Source organism: Dama dama, chromosome 2, assembly GCF_033118175.1.
Source record: "Dama dama isolate Ldn47 chromosome 2, ASM3311817v1, whole genome shotgun sequence".
NCBI classification, from domain to species: domain Eukaryota; kingdom Metazoa; phylum Chordata; class Mammalia; order Artiodactyla; family Cervidae; genus Dama; species Dama dama.
In genome coordinates, this window is record NC_083682.1 from 41,616,147 (window position 1) to 41,643,862 (window position 27,716).

Below are 27,716 nucleotides of genomic sequence, written 5' to 3' on the forward strand. Positions count from 1 at the left end.
TAGCATTCCCTACTGCCTCCCCCTTAGCCACCTCCGCTTAACTCGTGGTCACCGTTGACTTATTCTTCATTTCTATGCATTTGTCATTTCATGTATGTCCTATAAATGGAATTATATATATGTAGTCTTTGGTGATTGGCTTTTTTCACTTAGCATAATTCTCTGGAAATTCATCAACATTTGTCATGTATCACGAGCTTGTTTCTTTTTATTGCTGAATGGTAACCCATAGTGTGGATACAACTCAGTTTTTAAACCATTTACCTCTTAAAGGACATAGGGGTTGTTTCCATTTATTGACTGTTAGGAACAAAGCTGCTGTAATTTGGGGTGAACATTTTCATTTTCCTCGGGTGAACATCCGAGACTGCAGTTGCTGAGTCATATGATAGTTGCTTGCTTAGTTTCTAAAGAAACTGTCAAACTGTTTAGAATGCTTCTGCTATTTCACATTCCCTCTGACAATGCATGAGAGATCCAGTTTCTCTGCATTCTTGCCAGCGTTTGGTGTTTTCAGTATTTTTAAACTTAATTATTCTGGCAGTTCTATAGTGATAGCTTATTGTGGTTTTCCTAAATGACTGATGTGCTTATCTTCCACTTGCATATTCTCTTTGGTGAATATCTGTTCATATCATTTGTATTTTCTAATTGGGTCATTTATTTCTTTACTGTTGAATTTTGAGATTTTCTTCTACATTCTAGATACTAGTCCTTCACTAGGTCTGCAGTTTACAAGTATCTTCTCCCATTCTAAACCTTGGCTTTTTTTTTTTTTAAATCTTCTAACAGGTCTTTCACAGAGAAAAAGTTTTAACTTTGAGGTGTAATTTATAGTTTTCCCTTTTATGAATTGTACTTTTGCCTAGACTTAGATCTCTAAGATTTTCTCTGATTTTTTTCCTCTCAGAAGTTTTGTAGTTTTATGTTTTACATTTATGTCTCTGATAGTTTGAATTTTTGTATAAACTGTGAGACTTTGAAGCTAATTTTTTTTTCTTTTGCTTATGGAGCTCTTTTTACTACTGTACCCTTTGCTGAAAAAGCTATTTTTCCTCTGTGGAATTGCATATGTGCCTTGTCAAAAATCAGCTGGATATATTTATGTGGGTCTGTATCTAGGTTCTCTATTCTGTTTCATTAATCTATATGTCAGTCCCTTTGCCAGTATCACAAAACCATCGTGTAGCTGTATAATATGTCTTGAAATTGCATAGACTCATTCCTCCCAGTTCATTCTCTTTTTCAATGTTATTTTAGCTCTTATAGTTCTTTTGCTTTTCTATGTAAATTTCAGAATAATCTTCTCAACCTCTCCAAAACTTTTTCTGAGGTTGTAATAGGAACTGTGTTAAACCTATATATCACTTTGGGGCAGAACTGATGTTTTTCTATATTGAGTCTTTCTATGAGTATTTATTTATATGTTCTTGATTTCTAACATCAGCATTGGATAACTTTCAGCATATAAGTCCTATACAGGTGTTATGGATTTTTCCCTAAGTGTTTTAGTTTTTGTGGAGTTATAAATGCTGTTGTATTTTTAATTTGGGGGGGGTCCATGTATTCATTAGTCTCATATAGAAATACCGGTAAGTTTTGTATGTTTGGCTTCTTTCGTATGCCCTTGCTCAATTGCTTTATTAGTTCTAGGAGGGGGGTGTGTGTGTGTGTGTTTGTGTATGTAAATTGCTTGGGAGTTATGTTTACTAGACAGTTGGGTTATAGAGATACTTGTACATAACCCGATTGTTATAAGAGATATTATATGTGTTTCCAGGGACAGAAGAAATTTTTTCTGTAACTACTTGAGTCTGAAGCAGCATACCATATTCTGCCCATCAGACAGTTCAGTTCAGTCACTCAGTCGTGTCCAACTCTTTGTGACCCCATGAATTGCAGCACTCCAGGCCTCCCTGTCCATCACCAACTCCTGGAGTTTACTCAAACTCATGTCCATTGAGTTGGTGATGCCATCCAGCCATCTCATCCTCTGTCGGCCCCTTCTCCTCCCGCCTTCAATTTTTCCCAGCATCAGGGTCTTTTCAAATGAGTCAGCTCTTTGCATGAGGTGGCCAAAGTATTGGGGAGTTTCAGCTCCAGCATCAGTCCTTCCAATGAACACCCAGGACTAATCTCCTTTAGGATGGACTGGTTGGATCTCCTTGCATTCCAAGGGGCTCTCAAGAGTCTTCTCCAACACCATAGTTCAAAAGCATCAATTCTTCGGCGCTCAGCTTTCTTCACAGTCCAACCCTCACATCCATACATGACCACTGGAAAAACCATAGCCTTGACTAGATGGACCTTTGTTGGCAAAGTAATTTCTCTGCTTTTTAATATGCTGTCTAGGTTGGTCATCACTTTCCTTCCAAGGAGTAAGTGTCTTTTAGTTTCATGGTTGCACTCACCATCTGCAGTGGTTTTGGAGCCCCCCAAAATAAAGTCTCTCACTGTTTCCCCATCTATTTGCCATGAAGTGATGGGACCGGATGCCAAAAGTCTAAAATGAAAGAGACTACTTTCTAAACCCTGAAGATAGTAGAATACCATTAGAACTGAGGAGATGGTTGAGGATCCAGGGAGTAATTGAAAATGACACCAATATTTTGTTCCTTAATAACTTAATTAGGTGAATGTGATGCTATTACCTGAGCTTGGAAACTCAGAATTAAAGGCACTTTGAGGAAATACAAGAAGTTCTGCTTTGGACAGGCTGATTTTTTTTTTTTTTTTAATGTTTTTGGTACATCTTTATTGACATGTGCAATGGACATTTAAAGTCTGGATTAAGAATTTAATGGAAATGATAGGGTTATATTGGAATTGCTACTTTGATATGATAGATGATGCTGTGGGAGGGAACATATACAGAATGAGTAGAGATCTGAGGAAGAAATGCTAACAAAGGAATAGCATTTAGAGATATAGTGGGAGAATGAGAAGACTGCAGTCACAGAAACTATAGAAACTTCTCTTTTGTCAACATTTTACCTATTTGCCAAGATCCATCTTCCAGACATTGTTGTCTGCCCATCTCTGTTTTGGTTGTGTTCTAATAGTAGTTCTATAGCAGTTTCTCCTTCCTCTAGTCTAGCATTTAACACACTGCCATACTGTCATTAATTGTTTATATGTCTGTTTCTCTATCAAGTTTTTATGTTCCTTGCAGGCAAGAATTAGATTTACTCATCATTGTTTTTCCTGGGTATGGCATAATTCTTAATAACAGTTTGTTTAATTGAGTGAAGTAGCTTATCAGAAGCTTCTAAGGGGTAGAATAAGAAAAGAACTGAGAAGAGGCCGTTAGATTTCCCTTAGCACAGGGAAAGTGTTTTGCCCAGAATGGTGAGGAGTGAATGCAGGCTTCTCTGGTCTTCCTTTTCTTAAGTCTGTCTTGCCCTTTCTTATATTCCCTCCCTCATTCACTAATTCTGTCATCTTTTGTTCCTTTGATAATATTGTTTCACCTTGAATAGAACAGCATTTCTTCATGGTACATGTGAGAATGCTACTGATCTAGCTCATATTCCCTTTTCAATGAAACTGAATGAATGGTTTTTATCATTTTCTAGTTTTTGTCACTGAAATTCTCTAATATTCAGGTTGATAATATCTGTAATGCAGTTTAGTTTAGCATTCAATTTCTATTTGAATTGAACTTCACTTTTTTTCTGTTTAAAAATATATCTTATTTTTCAGTTTAAAACTTTTTAAGGCACTATAAATAATTACCTCAGATTTGGAGGTTACCTATCATGTGATTGATCCATGTTGTGGCCCTTTACCTATTATACCTTCGGTAGATTAAAGTGTCTTCTTTCTGTCCCCAAAATTGAATTTTCATAGAGGATCTATAAAATACAAGGGTTTCTACTTGAATTTTTAAACATATGCTGTTATTTCAGTATCTTCCACATAAGAACTAACTTAAGTGGGAAAAGTTGGTTGGATTAAACAAAAGACCCTTTTTCTTTTCAGATTGCAGCAATTCTCCGGAAACGAAAATTAGACTATTATTTACACAAATTGCTCCCTGAGATCCTACAGTCTGCTTCATTTCTGACTGCTAATGGGGCCTTGTTTATGGCTTTCTTTTGCATTTTAAGGTTGGTACTCATAATAACCACTGGAGATTAATGCAAATTTCCTTTGTTGAAATTGAAACAGATGTTTATATAAATGTTGGGCAGGTCATTCTTTGTTTATTTTTTTCTCTCTGTGGCATGACATTTATTTATCTCAAAGAAAACTTGCAAAACCAGGAGTTGTGGCCCTCTTGGCCTAAGATGTGATATAAACTTCAAATCATTGCTGTGATTATGTAACAAAAGTGCTTTAATAATTCATACATTTTCTGGGGCCCACTTTATTTACTGAGCTGTAAATGAGGATTTCTTAACTTTTCAGTTTTATAGATTAGAAATTCAAAGCAATTGTCCATGATATAGCTTAGGTCCATATGTAGTGAACAGACTTCAAAAGGACCATAAGATGCTTGTGTTTATCTATAAAACTTCTGGCATATCCTACTGATGAAACTTTTGGTCCTGATTCAGTGCATTATCTGTGTCACATGCTTCATGCTATATATGTGCAGTTAGAATTCAGTGTTTAGTGTTGAGATGTACCTAACATATTTAGTAGATATTTACTTCTTATCTTTCAAACAACCCAAACTAGTTATTTAATTTGTCAAATTGAAATACTTCACATTGTATTAATATTATCTTACCCACTTAGTATTGCCCAAAGTAATTCTGCAGGTAAATTTTAATTGCAGTAAGAAATATAATTTCCAGGTGTCTTTCATAGATTCTTTTCCCTTAAGAACAATAACATTTATAAACTTTTAAATTGTGCAGAAAATAATTGATATAATTTATACTATTGAGTAAGTCATGCCTTTAAATTGACCTGAATAATCTGTGCAAGAAACTCTTTATCATGTAGTCTCTGGAAAGTTTCTAATACTTGTTAAAACTCTAAAAATAGGGTTATAGGATAATTAGGTTTAATAATAATAATAAATTATTCTTGAAGCATATTTATGTTATGTGAACCCTTTGGTTAAGTTGTGAAAACATTAAATACTAATTATAAGGTAACATCTGTATTCGTCCTATACCTGAGTCACTGAGTCATTTTCCTTTAATTCTTACATTCAATAATTTATTAAATCATTTGTGGATTTTATTGGAGGGAGAACTACCTCCAGTTTTCTCAGGCAGAAATTTTCTGATGCCCATTGCAGAAATACCCATGTTATTTGTAGATTTTCTAATTTTTTAAAGCTAATGAAAAAATAATTTTATCTGTGATTCTTGATCCTTATCTGTGTGTATATAGTAAATATTTTTTTTCCTATAATACATCATTTAGCAGTTGAGCAACTTTGTTAAGATACTTTCATATTATTTTTTTGTTTCTCCCCTTCTTAGGAATATATTGTCTTTGAAAGGAAAAAGGAATTTCCTAATATCTCCAGACTTGTTTTTATTTTCTCTTTGAAAACCCAAGAAGTTAATGGCCATTTGTAGTGAGACACCATAGTGAGACACTTTGCAGATTCTTTCTTTCAAATGATGTATTCTAGTAAAAGAAAAACTTTATATACACATATAACTAAAAGATATAAAATATTTTAGTAAGTATGTGAGAGAAACTTATCCAGGCTTGTAGAAGCAAAAGAGAGACATTTGTTGAATATTTATCATGTGTTAAAAAATAGTAGTAAAAAAAAAAAAGATATAATGAACTTATACACAAAACAGAAAGAGACCCACAGACATAGAACTAACAAATTTATGAAAGGGGAAAGGTGAGGGGTAAATTAGGCATATGGGATTAACATATATGCCCTACTATATATAAGATAGGTAACCAACAAGGACCTACTGTGTAGCACAGGGAACTCTACTCAATATTTTGTATTGATAATAACCTATAAGGGAAAAGAATCTGAAAAAATGTATATATAACTGAATCACTTTTCTATACACATGAAACTAGCACGCTATGGTAAATCAATTATACATCAGTTAAAGCTGAAAAACTTGTAATAGTGATAATAATGGTAATAGTAGTAACAATAGCTAACATTTTCTGAGTGTTTCCTTTGTGCCATGCATGGTGCTGGGAAGTAGCTCATGTAGCCATCATAACAATTATATATGAGATAGGTAATTTATTTATTCCCATTTGATAGATGAGGAAATTGAGAACCTAGAGGGTTTGCAGAGTGAACAGTGTTGGATCCGGGGAATGTCTGAATGAATATAACAGATTAAATTACTGCAAGGAGAGATACCTATTAGTTTGCTGTAGTAGTAGCCTGAAGAAGAGATGGTGAGGGACTTAACTGAGGCAAAGGCAGTAGGTTGGAGAGGCATTTGAGAGATAAATTGTATATGGAAATACTTAGGTGGATGACTCCATGTATGGAAGACAAAGAAGCCAAGGATGTCTCCAAGTGCCCCACGTAGGTGAATGAGTAGTTGTTGATGTCGTTAACCTAGGAGAAGACGAGGAAGAGCAAGTTCATGGAGCCTGGGGAGAAGAGGAGCGAGCTTGGCTCTGGTCATGTTGAATTTGATTTGCTGTGGGACACCTAGACAGAGGGTGAACAGAGAAGGGGAACTTCTGTGTGTAATAACTGCAGTGACCAGCAAGAAATTTTATTTAATCCTTCCAAATTTCAATTTCAGGAAGATACTTGGAAAATTCTACTTATGGAGTCCCGGCTTTGGTGCCGCTTTGCCATCATCTTATGTGGCCATTCTAATTGAGAGAAAAAGCAGGTAAAATGTTGCGTATCTACATACTTAGTAGAACCATTCTCACCCAAATTAGAGTTTTGCTTTTTTTTTTTTTTTTGCTTAGTGTTTGTTGTGGTCCAGGGAGGAGAAATATTTCCACATGTATTTCTCAATCTTGCAAATATTTGATGGAAAATTTAATTTTATACTTATTTATGTTTTTAAGCCTATGAAAAATGAAGATTGACATTATATAGTAGTAATACTCATTAGTCTTTGTTTACTAAAAATCTAGAGTCTCCTCTGATGTGCCAAACTAAAATATGACATGCATAAATTCCAGTTAAAGATCTTTTCAGTAACCACAATACCATTGTCACACCTAAGAAAATAATAATTTTCTTTATATTCATATATATTTGTAATTTGCTTTAGACTCATTACCTCTATTAAATCAGTTATTATTTTTAAGATATCTTCTCATTTAAAAAAACATTTTGTTATCAATTTGAAAATGTTCCATGTGGAATAATAAGGTTTCTGCAAAATACTACAAATGTTACGTAAAAGTTTTTCAGTCAAGTAAACTGTTGAAGTTAAACATTTGGCATAAAATAATTTTTGCCATCTCAAGAATATTTATTTTAACTGCTGAGACCTGCTTTGATTCCACCTTTATCCCAGATAATCAAGATAGTGTCATGTGTTAATCAAGATGGGGTCATCTTTCAGCTGATGAAGATGTTTGTTGTAATCATCGATCCTCTAATAAGAATATAGATAGATCTTGTTATATAACTAAATATTTACCTAAACTACCTGTTATTTTTCAGTCACTGAATTGTGTCTGATTCTTTGCGACCCTCTGAACTGTAAACTGCCAGGCTCCTCTGTTCATGGGATTTCCCAGGCAAGGATACTGGAGTGGGTTGCCATTTCCTTCTCCAGGGGAGCTTCTTGACCCAGAGATTGAACCCAAGTCTCCTGCATTGGCAGGTGGATTATTTTACCACTGAGACAGCAGGGAAGCCCTAAACTACCTGAGGCCATATTAATGCATTTTTGTAAATGTAATATCTAACTTTTTGTGATTCTCTGTTTGATCATGCTTTTGGATTAGTAAAATCACTAAAATCAAAGGGTGTTATAACCCCAGCAAAATCAAGTCAGTATTGCCAGGAACATGAGCTTCCCTGGTGGCTCAGTGGTAAAGAATTCTCCTGCAATGCAGGAGATGCGGTGATGCGGGTTTGATGCCTGGGTAGGGGAGATGCCCTGGAGGAGGAAATGGCAACCCACTCCAGTAACCTTGCCTAGGAAATCCCATGGACGAGGAGCCTGGTGAGCTACAGTCCATGAGGTCACAAAAGAGTCAGACATGACTAAGAGACTAAACAAAAATACTGCTCAGGAATATAGGTTACCCCACCCAAGAGGAGAGTACAGAGTAGTCATTAAATCAGTGTGGATACTGGACCTATATTATCTGACTTGGGAGACTAGCTCTGCCATTTACTGTGTGACTTCTATGGCTTATTCCTTATCTGAAAAATGGAGACAGTGATTAAGTACTTATATGGTTGTTCAGAGAATTAAATGAGTTAGTTATGTAAAAAGTGCTTAGAAGAGTGTCTGACACATGGTAACTGTGTTGTGTTAAGTATTTTTATTGTTTTCTCCCCCATAAGTAATGAGAGTATTTTTCTGGCGATTGTAACTTCTTGATCAGTTTATAAATATGAATATTGGTTTTTGGAAATATGATTTCAAAGTATGTTACTCATATATGAAACTTTAAAGATGCTTTAGACCAAGTTTGCTTTGATTTATTTTTTAGCACTTGAATGATAAGGTGGCATTTTTGAAGTTATTTGCCTGCATTTCAACAGAAAATGTTGAAATGAATACCTGTATAATCATCACCTAGAGTCAACCATAGTTAACATTTTACTATTTTTACTTTATTTTTATGTGATTCTAAATCTATGTATGTGTGGTATTATGTGTGTGTGTATGAACCACATAAAAGTACGTTGTTGCCATCATGATATTTTCACTCCTACATATGTTATCATCAAGCATATTCTAGAATAAGAATACTTTCCTACGTAATTCTAGCACTTTTATCACACATAAGAAAATTAGCAGTCATTCCCAACTACCGTCTTGTCTGTACTATCCTAAAATAGTTTATAGCTGGTTTTTTTGAACCGGAGTCTAGTCAAAGTTGATGTATGGTGTTGTTTCTTTATTTTCTCTTGATCTAGGTTAATCATCCATCCCACTTTTATCATCCATGGTAGTGACTTACTGATATGACCAGGCCAGTTATCTTGTTGTGTGTAAAATCATTTCTGGTTTTGTCAGAAATTTTTCCTCACAGAATTGTTTAAATGGTATTTCCTGTGAACTTGAAGTTCAGTCTAAATCTTTGATTAGATTTGAATTAAATACTCTTGCTAAGATTTACTTCATAGATGATGCTGACTGCCATCAAGAGGCCCAGAGTTCTCAGTAGTTCTAAGTTTGAATATGTGATTGAAGTGGTAATCACCAGATCTTTCTAATGTATTGTTATTGATGGTGAATTAGATGAATGGATTTCCTGATATTCCAATAATCTCCGCTTTGCTGGAATAAAGCTCAGTTGATCATGAAATGACATCACTAAGTGAGTGAAGTTGCTCAGTCGTGTCCAACTCTTTGCGACCCTGTGGACTGTAGCCCACCAGGCTCCTCCATCCATGGGATTCTCCAAGCAAGAATACTGGAGTGGGTTGCCATTTCCTTCTCCAGGGGATCTTCCCGACCCAGGGATTGAACCTGGGTCTCCCATATTGCAGGCAGATGCTTTAACCTCTGAGCCACCAGGGAAGAATATTCCCAGTATCTTCCTGAAATTATAATTTGGAAGGATTAAATAAAAGTTCTTGTTGGTCACTGCTGTTATTACACACACATTAACAGTTCTTTTATAAGTGGTTGACCAGTTTTCCCAGCACCACTTGTTAAAGAGATTGTCTTTTCTCCATTGTATATTATTGCCTCCTTTGTCGAAGATAAGGTTTCCGTAGGTAAGTGGATTTATCTCTGGGCTTTCTATTTTGTTCCATTGATCTATATTTTTGTCTTTGTGCCAGTACCATACTGTCTTGATGACTGTGGCTTTGTAGTAGAGCCTGAAGTCAGGCAGGTTGATTCCTCCAGTTCCATTCTTCTTTCTCAAGATTGCTTTGGCTATTTGAGGTTTTTTGTATTTCCATACAAATTGTGAAATTATTTGTTCTAGTTCTGTGAAAAATACCATTGGTAGCTTGATAGGGATTGCATTGAATCTATCGATTGCTTTGGGTAGTATACTAATTTTCACTATATTGATCTTTCCCATCCATGAACATGGTGTATTTCTCCATCTATTTGTGTCCTCTTTGATTTCTTTCACCAGTGTTTTATAGTTTTCTATATACAGGTCTTTTGTTTCTTTAGGTAGATATATTCCTAAGTATTTTATTCTTTTCATTGCAATGGTGAATGGAATTGTTTCCTTAATTTCTCTTTCTGTTTTCTCATTGTTAGTGTATAGGAATGCAAGGGATTTCTGGGTATTGATTTTATATCCTGCAACTTTACAATATTCATTGATTATCTCTAGTAATTTTCTGGTGGAGTCTTTAGGGTTTTCTATGTAGAGGATTATGTCATCTGCAAACAGTGAGAATTTTACTTCTTCTTTTCCAATCTGGATTCCTTTTATTTCTTTTTCTGCTCTGATTGCTGTGGCCAAAACTTCCAAAACTATGTTGAATAGTAGTGGTGAGAGTGGGCACCCTTGTCTTGTTCCTGACTTTAGGGGAAATGCTTTAAATTTTTCACCATTGAGGATAGTGTTTGCTGTGGGTTTGTCATATATAGCTTTTATTATGTTGAGGTATGTTCCTTTTATTCCTGCTTTCTGGAGCGTTTTTATCATAAATGGATGTTGAATTTTGTCAAAGGCTTTCTCTGTATCTATTGAGATAATCATATGGTTTTTATCTTTCAATTTGTCAATGTGGTGTATTACATTGATTGATTTATGGATATTGAAGAATCCTTGCGTCCCTGGGATGAGCCCACTTGGTCATGATGTATGATCTTTTTAATATGTTGTTGGATTCTGTTTGCTAGAATTTTGTTAAGGAATTTTGCATCTATGTTCATCAGTGATATTGGCCTGTAGTTTTCTTTTTTTGTGGCATCTTTGTCAGATTTTGGTATTAGGGTGATGGTGGCCTCATAGAATGCATTTGGAAGTTTACCTTCCTCTGCAATTTTCTGGAAGAGTTTGAGTAGGATAGGTATTAGTTCTTCTCTAAATTTTTGGTAGAATTCAGCTGTGAAGCCGTCTGGTCCTGGGCTTTTGTTTGCTGGAAGATTTCTGATTACAGTTTCAATTTCCATGCTTGTGATAGGTCTGTTAAGATTTTCTATTTCTTCCTGGTTCAGTTTTGGAAAGTTGTACTTTTCTAAGAATTTGTCCATTTCTTCCAAGTTGTCCATTTTATTGGCATATAGTTGCTGATAGTAGTCTCTTATGATCCTTTGTATTTCAGTGTTGTCTGTTGTGATCTCTCTGTTTTCATTTCTAATTTTGTTGATTTGATTTTTCTCCCTTTGTTTCTTGATGAGTCTGGCTAATGGTCTGTCAACTTTATTTATCTTGTCAAAGAACCAGCTTTTGGTTTTGTTGATTTTTGCTATGGTCTCTTTAGTTTCTATTGCATTTATTTCTGCCCTGATTTTTAAGATTTCTTTCCTTCTGCTAACCCTGGGGTTCTTCATTTCTCCCTTTTCTAGTTGCTTTAAGTGTAGAGCTAGAGTATTTATTTGACTCTTTTCTTGTTTCTTGAGGTAAGCCTGTAATACTATGAATTTTCCCCTTAGCACTGCTTTTACAGTGTCCCACAGGTTTTGGGTTGTTGTGTTTCATTTTCATTTGTTTCTGTGCATATTTTGATTTCTTTTTTGATTTCTTCTGTGATTTGTTGGTTATTCAGCAGCGTGTTGTTCAGCCTCCATATGTTGGAATTTTTAATAGTTTTTCTCCTGTAATTCAGATCCAATCTTACTGCATTGTGGTCAGAAAAGATGCTTGGAATTATTTCAATTTTTTTGAATTTACCAAGGCTAGATTTATGGCCCAGGATGTGGTCTATCCTGGAGAAGGTTCCATGTGTGCTTGAAAAAAAGGTGAAATTCATTGTTTTGCGTTGAAATGTCCTATAGATATCAATTAGATCTAACTGGTCTATTGTATCATTTAAAGTTTGTGTTTCCTTGTTAATTTTCTGTTTAGTTGATCTACCCATAGGTGTGAGTGGGGTATTAAAGTCTCCCATGATTATTGTGTTATTGTTAATTTCCCCTTTCATCCTTGTTAGCATTTGTCTTACATATTGCAGTGCGCCTATGTTGGGTGCATATATATTTATAATTGTTACATCTTCTTCTTGTATTGGTCTTTTGATCATTATGTAGTGTCCTTCTTTGTCTCTTCACAGCCTTTGATTTAAAGTCTATTTTATCTGATATGAGTATTGCTACTCCTGCTTTCTTTTGTTCTCTATTTGCATGGAATATCTTTTTCCAGCCCTTCACTTTCAGTCTGTATGTGTCACTTGTTTCGAGGTGGGTCTCTTGTAGACAACATGTATAGGGGTCTTGTTTTTGTATGCATTCAGCCAGTCTTTGTCTTTTGGTTGGGGCATTCAGCCCATTTACATTTAACGTAATTATTGATAAGTATGATCTCATTGCCATGTACTTTACTGTTTTGGGTTTGAGTTTATACCCCCTTTCTGTGTTTCCTGTCTAGAGAAGGTCCTTTAGCATTTGTTGAAGAGCTGGTTTGGTGGTGCTGAATTCTGTCAGCTTTTGCTTGTCTGTGAAGCTTTTGTTTTCTCCTTCATATTTGAATGAGATCCTTGCTGGGTAGAGTAATCTGGGCTGTAGGGTATTTTCTTTCATCACTTTAAGTATGTCCTGCCATTTCCTCCTGGCTGAAAGAGTTTCTATTGAAAGATCAGCTGTTATCCTTATGGGAATCCCTTGTGTGTTATTGTTTCTCCCTTGTTGCTTTTAATATTTGTTCTTTGTGTTTGATCTTTGTTAATTTGATTAATATGTGTCTTGGGGTGTTTTGCCTTGGGTTTATCCTGTTTGGGACCCTCTGGGTTTCTTGGACTTGGGTGATTATTTCCTTCCCCATTTTAGGGAAATTTTTCAACTATTATCTCCTCAAGTATTTTCTCATGGTCTTTCTTTTTGTCTTCTTCTTTTGGGACTCCTATGATTCAAATGTTGGGGCGTTTAACATTGTCCCGGAGGTCTCTGACGTTGTCCTCATTTCTTTTAATTCGTTTTTCTTTTTTCCTCTCTGTTTCATATATTTCTACCGTTCTATCTTCTACCTCACTTATCCTATCTTCTGCCTCTGTTATTCTACTGTTGGTTCCCTCCAGAGTGTTTTTGATCTCATTTATTGCATTATTCATTATATATTGACTCTTTTTTATTTCTTCTAGGTCCTTGTTAAACGTTTCTTGCATCTTCTCAATCCTTGACTCCAGGCTATTTATCTGTAACTCCATTTTGTTTTCAAGATTTTGGATCATTTTCACTGTCATTCTTGGGAATTCTTTATCAGGTGGATTCCCTCTCTCTTCCTCTTTTGTTTGGTTTGGTGGGCATTTACCCAGTTCCTTTACCTGCTGGGTATTTCTCTGCCTTTTCATCTTGTTTATCTTGCTGTGTTTGGGGTGGCCTTTCTGTATTCTGGCAGTTTGTGGTTCCTCTTTATTGTGGAGGTTCCTCGCTGTGGGTGGGGTTGGATGGGTGGCTTGATTTCCTGGTTAGGGAAGCTTGTGTCGGTATTCTGGTGGGTGGAACTGGATTTCTTCTCTCTGAAGTGCAATGAAGTGTCCAGTAGTGAGTTTTGGGATGTCAGTGGATTTGGTGTGACTTTGGTCAGCCTGTATATTGAGGCTCAGGGCTATGTTCCTGTGTTGCTGGAGAATTTGCGTGGTATGTCTTGCTCTGGAACTTGTTGGCCCTTGGGTGGTGCTTGGTTTCAGCATAGGTATGGGGGTTTTTAATGAGCTCCTATTGATTAATGTTCCCTGGATTCAGGAGTTCTCTGGTGTTCTCAGAATTTGGACTTAAGCCTCCTGCCTCTGGTTTTCAGTCTTATTCTTACGGTAGCCTCAAGACTTCTCCGAGCACTGATGATAAAACATCTAGATTAAAGATGAAATTTCTCCATAGCGAGGGGCACCCGGAGAGGCCTCCCCTGTCTATCACCAACTCCTGGAGCTTACTCAAACTCATGTCCATTGAGTTGGTGATGCCATCCAGCCATCTCATCCTCTGTCATCCCCTTCTCCTCCCACCTTCAATCTTTCCCAGCATCAGGGTCTTTTCCAATGAGTCAGTTCTTCATATCAGGGTGGCCAAAGTATTGGAGTTTCAGCTTCAGCGTCAGTCCTTCCAATAAACACCCAGGACTGATCTCCTTTAGGATGGACTGGTTGGATCTCCTTGCAGTCCAAGGGACTCTCAAGAGTCTTCTCCAACACCACAGTTCAAAAGTATCAATTCTTTGGTGCTCAGCTTTCTTCACAGTCCAACTCTCACATCCATACATGACTACTGGAAAAACCATAGCTTTGACTAGACAGACCTTTGTTGGCAAAGTGATGTCTTTGCTTTTTAATATGCTGTCTAGTTTGGTCATAACTTTTCTTCCAAGGAGCAAGCGTCTTTTCATTTCATGGCTGCCGTCACCATCTGCAGTGATTTTGGAGCCCAAGAAAATAGTCTCTCACTGTTTCCATTGTTTCCCCATCTATTTGCCATGCAGTGATGGGACCAGATGCCATGATCTTAGTTTTCTGAATATTTGAGCTTCAGGCCACCTTTTTCAGTCTCCTCTTTTCACTTTCATCAAGAGGCTCTTTAATTCTTCGCTTTCTGACATAAGGGTGATGTCATCTGCATGTTTGAGGTTATTGATATTTCTCCTGGCAATCATGATTCCAACTTGTGCTTCACCCAGCCTGGCATTTCTCATGATGTACTCTGCATATAAGTAAAATAAGCAGGGTGACAGTATACAGCCTTGACGTACTCCTTTCCCAATTTGGAACCAGTCTGTTGTTCCATGTCTAGTTCTAACTGTTGCTTCTTGACCTGTGTATAGATTTCTCAAGAGGCTCTGGTATTCCTATCTCTTTCAGAATTTTCCAGTTTGTTGTAATCCACACAGTCAAAAGCTTTGGCATAGTCAATAAAGCAGAAGTAGATATTTTTTTGGAACTCTTTTGCTTTTTTGATGATCCAGCCAATGTTGGCAGTTTGATCTCTGCCTCCTCTGCCTTTTCTTGATCCAGTTTGAACATCTTGAACATCTGGAAGTTCATGATTCACGTACTGTTGAAGCCTGGCTTGGAGAATTTTGAGCATTAGGTTACTAGTGTGTGAGATGAGTACAGTTATCCCCATGGGATAAATCCCTCCTTTGTTGAAAACTACCGATCTATATCGTTACTAAATTTTTTGTCTAGTTTTATTATTTGCTGATAGAATGATATTAAAATCTCCGTTCTGTTGATCTGGATTTGTCTGGTTCTCACTTTAATGCTGTCAGTTTGGTGTATACACTTTATGGTTGTAATGTCTTCAATGATAAATTGAACTTGTTATCAATATAAGATGTTTGTCTATAGCTCAGATAATTCCCTTTGCTCTGAATTCTATTTTATTTGATATTGCTATAACCACTCCAGCCGTCTTCTTGCATTGTATTGAATTTCTTTCCAGTTAATTTCCAATCCCTTAGTTTTGTACTTGAAATGTGATTTTTGTAAATAACATGTAATTAGGTCTTGGATTTTTATTTTTTAATTTTTAAAACTTTATATTTAAAAATTAAAAAGTTATTTTTTGGCCAAGCCACATGACTTGGGGGATTGTAGTTTCCCTGACTTGGTACCGAACCCAGGCCCATTGCAGTGAAAGCTGAATCCTTACCACTCGACTGCCAAGGAATTCCCTGGGTCTTGGTGTTTTAAATCTATTTTTGCTAATTTTTGTCTTTTAATTAGATTAATTAGCCATTAACATTTGGTATATTTATTATGATGTGTCTAGATTAGATCCACTGTTTTATTACTATTTTTCTTCTTTTTTTCTTTCTCTGTTCCTTTTCCTGCATTCTTTTCCATTATTTGAATTTTTTTTTTTTTTTTTTTTTTAGATGGTGACACTATGTGTTATTTAAAAAAAAAATCTCCTCCATTCCCTTTTTAAAATTTTGGGGGCAGGAGTTTTAGGTTCAAAGCAAAATTATATGGAAAGTATAATGATTTTTCATATATCCAGATCCCTGAACATGGATGTGATGTGCTGTGGCGTAGTCGTTCAGCCATGACTGACTCTTTGTGACCCCAGGGACTGTAGCCCGCCAGGCTCCTCTGTCCATGGGGATTCTCCAAGCAAGAATACTGGAGTGTGTTGCCATGCCCTCCTCCAGGGGATCTTCCTAACCCATGGTTCGAACCTGGGTCTCTCACATTGCGGGTGGATTCTTTACTGTCTGAACCACCAGGGGAGCCCAAGAATACTGGAGTGGGTAGCCTATCCCTTACAGCCTCCCTAATTATCAATATCACCCAACAGAGTGGCACATTTGTTACAATCGATGCACATATGTAGACATGTCACTATCAGTCCAAATTTATAATTTACATTAGGGTTCTTGGTTTTGTACATTTATGGGTTTGGACAAATGTATAAGGACACATATAGACTATTATAGGATCTTGCAGAGGAATTTCACTGTCTTAAAAGTCCTATGTGCTTGTGTATTAATCCCTCTCTCCCCTCAACCCCTAGTAACCACCAATCTGACTGTCTCCATGGTTATATCTTTTCTAGAATGTTGTATAGTTGGAATCATACAGTATCTTGGTTTTTCAGATTAACATCTTTTACTTAGTGATATGTGGTTAAGTTTCCCCCATGTCTTTTCATGGCTTGATGGGTCATTTCTTTTTGGAACTGAATAATATTCCATGGTCTGGATGTACCGGTTTATTTATCCATTGATCTACTGACAGACATCTTGATGGCTTCCAAGTTTTGGTAATTATGGATAAAGCTACTGTAAACCTTCAGGTGCAGGTTTTTATGTAGACATAAATTTTCAACTCCTTTGGATGATTACTAAGGGTTGTGATTGCTGGATCATGTACTAAGAGTTTGTTTAATTTTGTATGAAACTGCCTACTGTCTTCCAGAGGGTCTGGGCCATTTTGTATCCTCATTGGTCCTGTTGTTCAGTGTCTTCACCAGCATTTAGTAGTATCTGAATTTTGGCATTCCTAATATGTGTGTGGTCATATCTCATTGTTGTTTTAATTTGCATTTCCTTGATGATATATGTATGTTGTGGGGCATTTCTTCATGCTTATTTAGTTTAATCTCTATGTATATATATATTTAAAGTAGGTTTCTTGTATTTGACATATAATTGGGTTATGTTTTAGATCAGCTTTGACAATCTTTTAACTGTCATTCAGAGTAATTGGTGCAGTGGCAAACAACCCACCTGCCAATGCAGGAGACCTCAGAGACGTGCGTTGGATCCCTAGGTCAGGAAGATCCCCTGAAGTATGAAATGGCAACCCACTCCAATATTCTTGCCTGGAAGATTCCATGGACAGAGGAGACAGGCAGTCTGTATAGTCAGTGGGGTTGCAGAGTCAGACATGACTGAGCATACACATAGCTAGCGAAGTGATTATTGATATAGTTGGATTGATTTCTACCATATTTGTTACTGTTTTTTCTTTGTTCTGATTTTTATCTTCCAGTCTTATTCTGCCTTTTGTGGTTTTAATTGAACGTTTTATCTATTGGATTGGTAAAAACGTTCATTCAGGTTTTTCTATAAGATGTTACAGGCAAGCTCCTGGAGGTAAGACTCACAAAAGTGTGGGGCCCCCTTGAGACCGATACCTGTGGAATTTTTCCTCCCAGACTGTGCCTCCCTCTGTCTATCCTGACTCCCCCAGTGAACCTCCTGCTGCGTGTCGGTTACAGTGCAGATGGGCCTCTTCTGACTCTCGTTCCCCAGAGGCTTCAGCGTGTGAGTTTGTGCCCTGTTACAGGCTCGTTCTCAGTATCTGCTTGCAGTTTCTGCAGTGCAGGGGGCAGCAGTTCTCAGTGTGACCTTACTTCTCTTGTGGAAGTTGACTTTTCCATTTGTTCAGTTTTTTACTTGGTTTTAGGGCTAAGTGATCACTTCCAGGCTCCTTATATGTAAACTGTAAACTGGAAAAAGAATTTTTTTTTAAGAATTCCATTTTTATGTATTTATTTCTTTTTTAAGTTTTTCCAAAAAGGCAAACTCTTTTTTGAAGAGCAACATTTATTTAAATACCATGATAGTACCAAAATAAAACTGTGTTATTGACATTAAAAGCTATAACTCCTTAAGGCATAAAGAGGTTTCCTGGAAGTAGTTTATTTCCTATTCTCCTTTTACATTTGATAGTAAACTTTTTTTTAAGCTTTCTATTTTTATTTATTTAAGTGAGCTATTGCACTAGTATTTTATTCACAGACACTAGGGATTCATAGAAAATTTGCCCTAGATTATGACTTGTTCTAAATATTAGTTGGAGTGGATTTACTCTGTTTAGATTAGAATTAGAGGCTGATTAGAATTTGAGGCTTCCCTGGTGGCTCAGCCTGTAAAGTGTCTGCTTGCAATGCAGGAGACCTGAGTTCTATCCCTCGGTCAGGAAGATCCCCTGGAGAAGAAAATGGCAACCCACTCCAGTACTCTTGCCTGAAAAATTGCATGGATGGAGGAGCCTGGTAGGCTACAGTCCATGGGGTCTCAAATAGTCAGACTTGACTGAGTGACTTCTCTCTCTCTCTCTCTAGAATTTTAACTTCTTTATGAGTATTATCCCATGGTTTCTGAAGAAAAAATGATCCTTATCTTGATGTGATTGTTTAGTAGTTGAACTTTTTGTGACAGGTGTTGATTTAGTTCTGTTCTTTATTAGATGATGCAATTTAAAAAAACCTGGAAATAGCTCTAAGGTCTTCTTCTTCTTCTTTTATATATGTACATCAAGCACAAATGGTTTGGGGTCTAATTAAAAACTTTAAAATTAAATTTTATAGTATTGTTCAGAAGCTAGTGACTTACTTTTTAAAATGCAGGTTTAAAAAACATTTTTGGCTTTAACAATAAAACATAGAAAAGCAAATCTTTTAGCTTTGTTTCTTTATAAGTTGCATAGTGTATCTTACTTTAAGAAAGTCTAGTCTCTGTTTATCTGGAATTGTGCAAAATTTAACAATGGTCTTACTTGCTTTGAAAACATTTTTTATTTAGCAACAAATTTTTCTTAAGATTTCATTAAACATCAAGATACCTGAGTAATCTACTCAGATTACTGAGTAGAATCTGGTAGAAAGTTATCTCCTAGACTTTTTAAAACTAAGATACACTATAAAACAACTTATAAAGAAATAAAGCTAAAAAATTTGCTTGTGTATGTTTTATATAAGTAATTTACAAAGGTTGAAGATAAGTGTATTTTAAAATTATTACATCTAGCCCCAAATGAAACAAATTAATATTATAGCATTTAAGGAAGAGGAATTTATAATTATGCCTTTAGTTCCCAAAGAAGGTCAATGATATGTTGTTGGAGGTGGCCAGTAGGCAGCTTGAAGTGTGAGTCTAGATTCAGGAAAAGCATGGTAGTTATATAAATAAAATCGGAGGTTTCCTCCTGTTGTTGATTATTGAAGCTATTGGAGATTACAGTCTCAAAGCTCAGAATAGGGAGTCTGAGGTTAGAAGTTGGGAAATAGCAACCTTTAGGAATCAGTTTTGAACCAAATTTTAAATTAATTGATCAGTTGTTAGTTCATCCTTTTAAAAGTAAATATCAGTAATATATTAGAAAGGATAGAAGAAAAAGAATGTGGAGGATTAGCAGTTTTTTCCAAATTAGCAAATTGTGATAATTTAAATTTTTTAATCTCTGAAGCTCTATTCAATAATGAAATCTTTACTAAAGTTATATGCTTTGTACTCAATTGTATAATCACTTTTTAAAAAAAAGCATTTAATGATGTACAAACATACAACGTGGTTATATATACACACACATACATATGATGGATATATATGTGTGTGTGTGTGTATATATAGGTATAGATATATAAGTGAAAATCTAACTATATTCATGAATATGTTTTCATCTATATTGGTTTAAATTTATTTCTTCACTTTTTTCTCCCTCTCTCCAGCTCATCCATCCTTTTATTCATCCATCCACCCAGCCATCCATTTCTCCATCTTTCTCAGTCTCCTTCTATCTACAGAATTAAACATGCTTTGCCAGCTAGTTCCTAACACCTTCTAAGAGGGCAGCTTACTTAAATCTTAATCGCATCATTATGGGGTTCTGCGAAGCTTTGAAGTTGTTTCCAGGGTTGCTTAAAAAATTTGTGCCACGAAGAACTGTGATCTTAGTAACTCAGCAGGAAGCTTTGGTAGCATCTAGTTTATCCCTAGGTGGGCTGTTAAGAACTAGTCTTCTCTTTCTTTTTCTAGGAAGTCCTTTGTTTGTGGTTCAGAAAGAAGTTGTTCTGATGGATTTTGTTTTGTAGAGTAGTTGTGGATTTGCTTTGATATTTAGTATTAGTTTAGATAAGTTAAAACTGCAGGGTGCTCAAAGAAGGACATGGATTAAAGTATCAGAATTGGGTATTTATTCTAAGCATATTCATGGTTTAAGTTGTTAAATTACACTGTTGTAATTATGAAACTCCTAAGCAGATGTGACCAAAAGGAATCAACTATGTACTATGTGGGTAAAAGAATACCTATAAACTGGCCTGTAAATTCTTGGTATCTTCAAGTTTCAGTGTCATGTTCACAGGAAGAAAATGAGATTACCTTGCAGTCTTCTGAAAAATCTTACCTCTCTATTATCCACTGTATACAATAGAATATAATTATGAACTCTTTCTCTGGACTAGAAGTTTGTCTTACCCATTCCTGTACCTTAAAGAAGTATTTTATACTGTTCTGAAATATTTTGACAAATGAAATTCTATTTTATTTTGAAAGACTTTCTGAAATGATTAAATAAAATCTCTTGGTAAACTTACAGTGTTTAGGAACATTCACTTTGTTTTTCTTTAATCTCTAATTTCTCCTTATCCATTGAACACAGGCATATTTTATATGTATATATAAATATTTAGAAGTTACACTATTCCTACTGTATTCCCTAGTGACCTTAGTTATGAAATGTATTATATACAGTGTCATTCAGAAGTTTGAGGAAGTTAACTAAAGAATATTTACACTAAAGTTTCCAGAAAATAAAAAGCATTATTGTCCATCTAATTAGACAAAATAATGTCATTAGAAGATAATCCTTGAAATTTCAGTAGAATGTGAGGATACCTTTTATGCTGAGATGTTACAAAAATTTAATTATTTTAATATTTCCCCATAAGGAATAGTGATCCTCTGATTGCACAGTTCTTAACAACAGTGGTTCTTAATACTTTTTTAGATAGTACCCCTTGATGTACATACCCATTTACATTTTTAATGGAAGTTTAAAAGATTTACCTCCTTTCCCCATCAAAAAAAAAAAAAATAAAGCTTAACTGTGGTTGAAAGAAATACTTGACTAACTTTAGGCTGCTTATTCATCGAGTTTCACCAGTCTTCTAATCTAGTGATTAGATTAGAAGAATGGAAGTATTTGTGTATCAGAGCCTCTTGTGAAGTTTAAAAAGTTATTGTCCTCCTTGGCCCCAACCCTTCTCTAGGCCCACTTTTTTTCTAACTGACATCTCCCCACTTCCCTGTCACTGTTGTAGCAGTGTTTTAATGTGTAACTTGGTTTCCAGAGAGAATTTACTCACTAGGAAGGGCGTGACTTGTTTGTCTTCAGACTTAGGCTAGATACAGTCAAGTGTTAAATAATAAAATGGTATTTAATCAACTTATCTGTTTCCTGTAATACTGACCATCTCTGGAGAAGTGATAAAATAAATTACTGTTCTGATATTCTAACCTGCCAAATAAAATACCGTCCTCTCATTCTTGAGGCTGTTAGCTTTGGGTTGGAGTTCAGATAAAGCTGAGGAGGAGGTGATCTTCATTATTTGGAAATGGTGAATTGAAACTTGGGGCTTCCCAGGTGGCTCAGTGGGTAAAGAATCTGCCTGCCAGTGCAGGAGATGTGGGTTGGATCCCTGGATCAGGAAGATCCCCTGGAGAAGGAAATGGCAAACGACACAGTATCCTTGCCTGGGAAATCTCATGGACAGAGGAGCCTGCCAGGCTACAGTTTATGGGTCACAAAGTGTTGGACACGACCGAGCAACTAAAAACAACAACAGATTGAAGCTTGAGACCGTAATAGTCTCAAGTACCCTAATAGCAATACATCCTCGGCTTTTTACTGATAGATAGACTGTGTCAAGGCTTTCTTTACCCTCGCTGCGCAGAAGCCTGCTGGGATACCATATTAAACAAATCAGTGAAGTTTAGGACTGAAAGATAACTTAGTAAAGATTTTCTACTGTAGAAGCAGTACCTTGGAAAGAATGTGAAACTTGAGTCAGAAGAACTTGCTTTCTGCTGCCTTCATATTTTTGAATAAACCACTTCTCTGATTCTTGGTTTTTAATAGAGTAAGGATGATAGTGTCTGCTTTATACTTTGTGTAACTACTGAGAGGATAAAATCTGATTTCAAAATATTAATTATACTGTGTAAATTATTAAATTTTATACAAATGGATCATGTTTTTGCTTGCTAATAAATTAGTGTCATTAGTCAGTCCTCCCTCTGTCTAGTGGTTGTCTTTTGTGATTATATTTCTACAATATATGTCTATAATGTATTCCTTCTTATATGACTGGATTCCTAGTAACACTTTGCTTAGTAATTCTACCATCTGTTTAGTGTCTGTTAGATGCCAGGTACTATTGCAGGTCTGTGAAAATTTAGCGATTAAATGAGATCATCTTTGCTCAGTAAAGATAAACAGTTATAGATGGAAGCTAGTGATGGTTCTAGAGTTGGGTTACTGTTATTATCAGAGACAGAATGAAATTAGTGGAATAAATGTTTTTGAAGATAGCATCATATATTAGTTCACTTCATTGTTGTTGTTTAGTCACTCACTTGTGTCTGACTCTTTGCGATCCCACGGACTGCAGCACGCTAGGCTTCCTGGTCCTTCACTGTCTCCTGGAGCTTGCTCAAACTCATGTCCATCTCATCGGTGATGCCATCTAACCATCTCATCTTCTGTCGTCCCCTTCTCTTCCTGCCTTCAATCTTTCTCAGCATGAGGGTCTTTTCTAATGAATCAGCTCTTCACATCAGGTGGCCAAAGTATTGGAGCTTCAGCTTTATCATCAGTCCTTCCAATGAACATTCAGGACTGATTTCCTTTAGGGTTGACTGATTGGATCTCCTTGCAGTCTAAGGGACTCTCAAGAGTTTTCTCCACCACAGCTCAAAAGCATCGGTTCTTTGGTGCTTAGCCTTCTATATGGTCCAACTGTCACATCCATACATGACTGCTGGAAAAACTGTAGCTTTGACTAGATGAACCTTTGTTGGCAAAGTAATGTCTCTGCTTTTTAACACATTGTCTAGTTTGTCATAGCTTTTCTTCCAAGGAGCAAGTGTCTTTTAATTTCACTCCATAGTGAAATGTATTTTCAGGCATTACCACTGAAATTACAGAAATATCTTTACTTTGGTTTTATAATGAAGAATACTATTTTTTTGTTCATATGTAACCAGCAATTGATAAGAACAGGTAAATCCTTGAGAAGCATTTAGCTTTGCCATGTATGTGTGACTCTTAGATGATGATGTTACCCTAATTTTTCTTGATATGATTTATTTAAATTAAGTACTGTTAGAACATCTTTGATTTAGAATTTGGTAGGAACTAAAGATTGGTAAGGGTTAGTAAGAACAATTTCAATTGGTGTGTATAAATCATAGACAAGAAGACCTAAAAGGGACCTTACAAATCATCTTATCACTGATTTCGAAATTCATTTTTAGAGGAGCAGTGGAATTCTGTTGTTCTGCTAAGGTACATTAGGACCTGCTGAAGAGGGACGTTGCTGGGGGCATGGCCCAGTGGGTATGCTTAGGGCGCCGCCTCCTTTCAACCAGGATGGACCCAATGTTATGTTTTATATATTAGTGATAAATGTAAGTTTTTTTAAAAATAGTTTTTATATTTAAAAATACAAGTTAGATAACTAGTTCCCTCATTTTAATGACAAAACTAGAGTACCAGAGGAAGTTAACTGGAACCCTGATTTCTTAACTTCGCTTTAGCATTATTCAGTTATATCATACTGCCTCCATATGGCTTTAGTAAATTGAAAATCCTGTTAAGCCATTTTAAGTGATGAACAATCAAGGTTTTGTATGACTGGATCTGACGTCAAGAAGATTGATTGATGATGTTAATATCAAGATCTAGCATGATATTTAAATGAAAGTGATTTGATATTCTTACTTTTTTATGTTACAAAGTAATTGTTTCTTTGAGTACTAAAAATGTTCATTATTGAAACTCAGATATATTTCTATGATTTTCAGAGTTTATTTGAGCCCTGCCCTGGAGCGCTTTAAATACTAAAGACTTCTTTATTAGAGAGATGTGCATCATTTATGGTCTCATGTGCAGTGTTCTAAGTTAAAGTTATAAGGGCATAAAATTGTCCTTATCTTTGAGTTTCTAGATGAATTCTTTTTAAGTAAGAATGATTATGCATTTAGTAAATATGTAGTTTTTCTATAAAACAAGTGTTTACAGAGCTTTTGTTTGTCCTTTGACGTTAAAAAGTTCACTTAGTACCTGACTTTTCACTTAACAATGAAATTAAAGCAAGGTGATTTAGTGTGATTTGTAGCAATGTCTAATGAACAGTTGCGTTATGTGTAAAATGATAGAAGACCTGATTTTTTAACAATAAATTTGCATTTAGTTACAGTTGTTATGGCCTTGACTTCTTGGCAAGATGAATTTGCTAGGATTCTTCATTAAGTTTAGAATTCTCTAACATAAAGATAAACTAATAGCAAATTGTACCTCTCTTCCTATTAATAAATAATAAAGTGTCAGTAATTTTAAAAATTGAGATGTATTTGACATGTATTTACCACTGTGTTAGTTTATTATGTTAGATATATGATCTTTACAATAGGTCTAATTAGCAATTACTAGTCAATAGTAAATTTTTTTTTTAAGAACTGTTAGAGCTTTGACTTTATGTTTCTAATTCTTTGAAGATTTTGGCTGTGCTGGGACTTTGTTGCAGCGTGTGGGCTCTCTAGCTGTGGCGTGTGGGCTCAGTAGTCATGGTGTGTGGGCTTAGATGCCCTGCAGCAGGTGGGATGTTAGTCCCCTGACCAGGGATCGAACCCACATTGCCTGCATTGGAAGATGGATTCTACCAGTAGACTACCAGGGAAGTCCCAGGCAATAGTAATTTTAAGGAATTTTAATTAACAAGCACTAAACAGAATATTTAATGACTGTCAAACAGAATGACTTGTAGAACTGATTTATACAGCTAGCTATTACAGTACTAAAAGCTTAATTCTGCGTAATCTACTCCTTTCCCACCACTCCTGATAATTGGTTTGGTACATTTCTAAAAAAAATGATGAAGTGATTATTAAGTCAAATTTGTGTTTAGTCTCACTCTCTTTCTTCTTAAAATTATTTGCAGGAGAGGGCTGCTCACAATTTATATGGCCAACTTGGTAAGTAAATTTTTTTCTTTTTTGCTTTTGAGGTTTACCCATGCCCTTTTTTTTTTTTTTTTTAACCTTTTTTGTTTTTTGAATAAAATTCCCTTAAAAAAAGGAAATGTATTTAAATTTGAGAATGTTGTCTGTCTTTGTTTTAAAGGATAGACTTAAATGTTTAAAATAGCTTTGATGCTCTCTGGTTTATTCCTATTAAATTATATGACTGAGTTGTACTTATTTCAGGAGGATAATAGATTCACTGCCCTGTGTTCTTCATGATTCTTTTTTCTTTTAAGCTTAGGTCTTCATATTTGGTAGTGTGCATATCTATATCTGTATCCTCTCTCTATGTATCTTTAATTTCATTTCATTCTGCTTCTATTGCTAACTTCTTACGGGAAGAATGATTTAAGGATAAGCTTTTATGATGTACAGTTTTCCTGGGTTTCAAAATAGCATTGATTCTATTTTTGAATACTGAATATATTTAATAATATGGTAGTCTAGGCTTCTAAAAAATTTCTTAAGTTTTTAGAATTGAAATTAATGTTGTCTTAATACTCTTTCCAGTAGGTATATATTCAGGGTATATGATTTTCATTGTCAAGCTCATATTTTAAAAGCATATGTGTATTAAAAGCTTTTTAAAAGCTTTTTAAAAACAACTTTAAGTTGTTTCACAGAAATTGTAGGCAACATTGAAAAATTCAACTAAGGAAAGATAAATAATTATTTGTTTACCTAAGGATAGGTTTTTGAGTTCTGTAACAGAGGAGACTGTAGTTCAGGGTTGCATTTAGCAACTTATTTCAGTTTTGAAATATTTAATTTTTGCTCTTTGTAAGTTACTGTGCTATGTGCTAGAAGGCAAGATGAAGACAGCTTTGTGTTTATGGAGTTTGCTGTCTAGTGGAAAAGTCACAGTAGAAATAATAATGTTTGAAAAGGACTGAAAGATGAATTATAGGGTGCTATGGAGACCATAATAGCAGCACTAAACTGTTCTAGATGCTGCTTTCCTTTCTTATTGTGTAAAGAGCTTAAAAATATTACATCTGCATACCCGGAATGGATTTGAGTTTTAATCTGTTTGTTTTCCTTTTAGCTGTGAAGATGCTTTTTTATATGCCCACATGGTCATACTTTAATACCCAAATACTATATGTATTTATATGCTTTTCTTAAATTCTAAGTAAATTTCCACACACTTTTTGTGTTCCCTGATTTAGACTAGAAGTTCCTGGAAAGAAGATATTTGATTTTGATTGATATAATCAATGTTGGAAGATGCCCTAAAAATACTGTTTTTTTAAGATTAAGCTTTTTATTTTGAAATAATCATAGATCCCTATGCAGTTGTAAGAAATAATAGATCTCACGTACTCTCTACACAGTTTCCCTTAATAGTAGTATCTTACAAAACTATAGTAGATCAAAAGTAGGATATTTGCATTGATATTTATTATAGTCAAGATAGAGAACATTTTCTTCATGTTGCTGTTTTGTAGCTACATTTATTGGGTTGGCTAAAAAGTCCGAGTTTTTCCTAAAGTGTTACAGAAAAACCTGAACAAACTTTTTGGCCAACCCAGTACTTACCTCTGACCTTTCCGTCCTATTGCCCAACCTCTGGTAACCACTAATTTATTGTTTATCTCTATAATTCTTTAATTTCTATAGTCATCTCAAGAATGTTTTATAAATAGAATTATATAGTACATATTTTTTGTCATTAGCTGTTTTCTGGAGATTGATTCAAGTTGTTGGGCATATCAGTAGTTCATTCCTTTTTATTGCCGAGTAAGTGTATCATGGTATGGATATACTAGTTTATTTAACGGTTCACCTATTGAAGAACATCTGGCTTGCTTCCACGTTTTGGCTATTACAAATAAAGATGCTATAAATATTCACATGCAAGTTTTTGTGTAAACAGGAGTTTTTATTTCTCTGGGATAAATGCCCTGGAATGCAGTTGCCAGGTTGTATGGTAGTTGAATGGTTAGTTTTTAAAGAAACTGATAAACTGTTTTCCAGAGGGGCTGTACTATGTTGTTTTGATAGCATTT

General features: G+C 35.4%; 1 protein-coding gene across 2 annotated transcripts in view; it reads left to right on the forward strand.

Moving 5' to 3' along the window:
* The window catches only part of TMEM135 (transmembrane protein 135), a 247,886-nt gene that overhangs the window by 27,037 nt on the left and 193,133 nt on the right, over positions 1 to 27,716 (forward strand). For both annotated transcript variants that reach the window (XM_061120243.1, XM_061120253.1), the window contains 3 exons: positions 3,982 to 4,109; positions 6,708 to 6,800; positions 25,626 to 25,659. In XM_061120243.1, the coding sequence (XP_060976226.1) occupies positions 3,982 to 4,109; positions 6,708 to 6,800; positions 25,626 to 25,659 (255 nt within the window). The remainder of the gene's footprint in view (positions 1 to 3,981; positions 4,110 to 6,707; positions 6,801 to 25,625; positions 25,660 to 27,716) is intronic.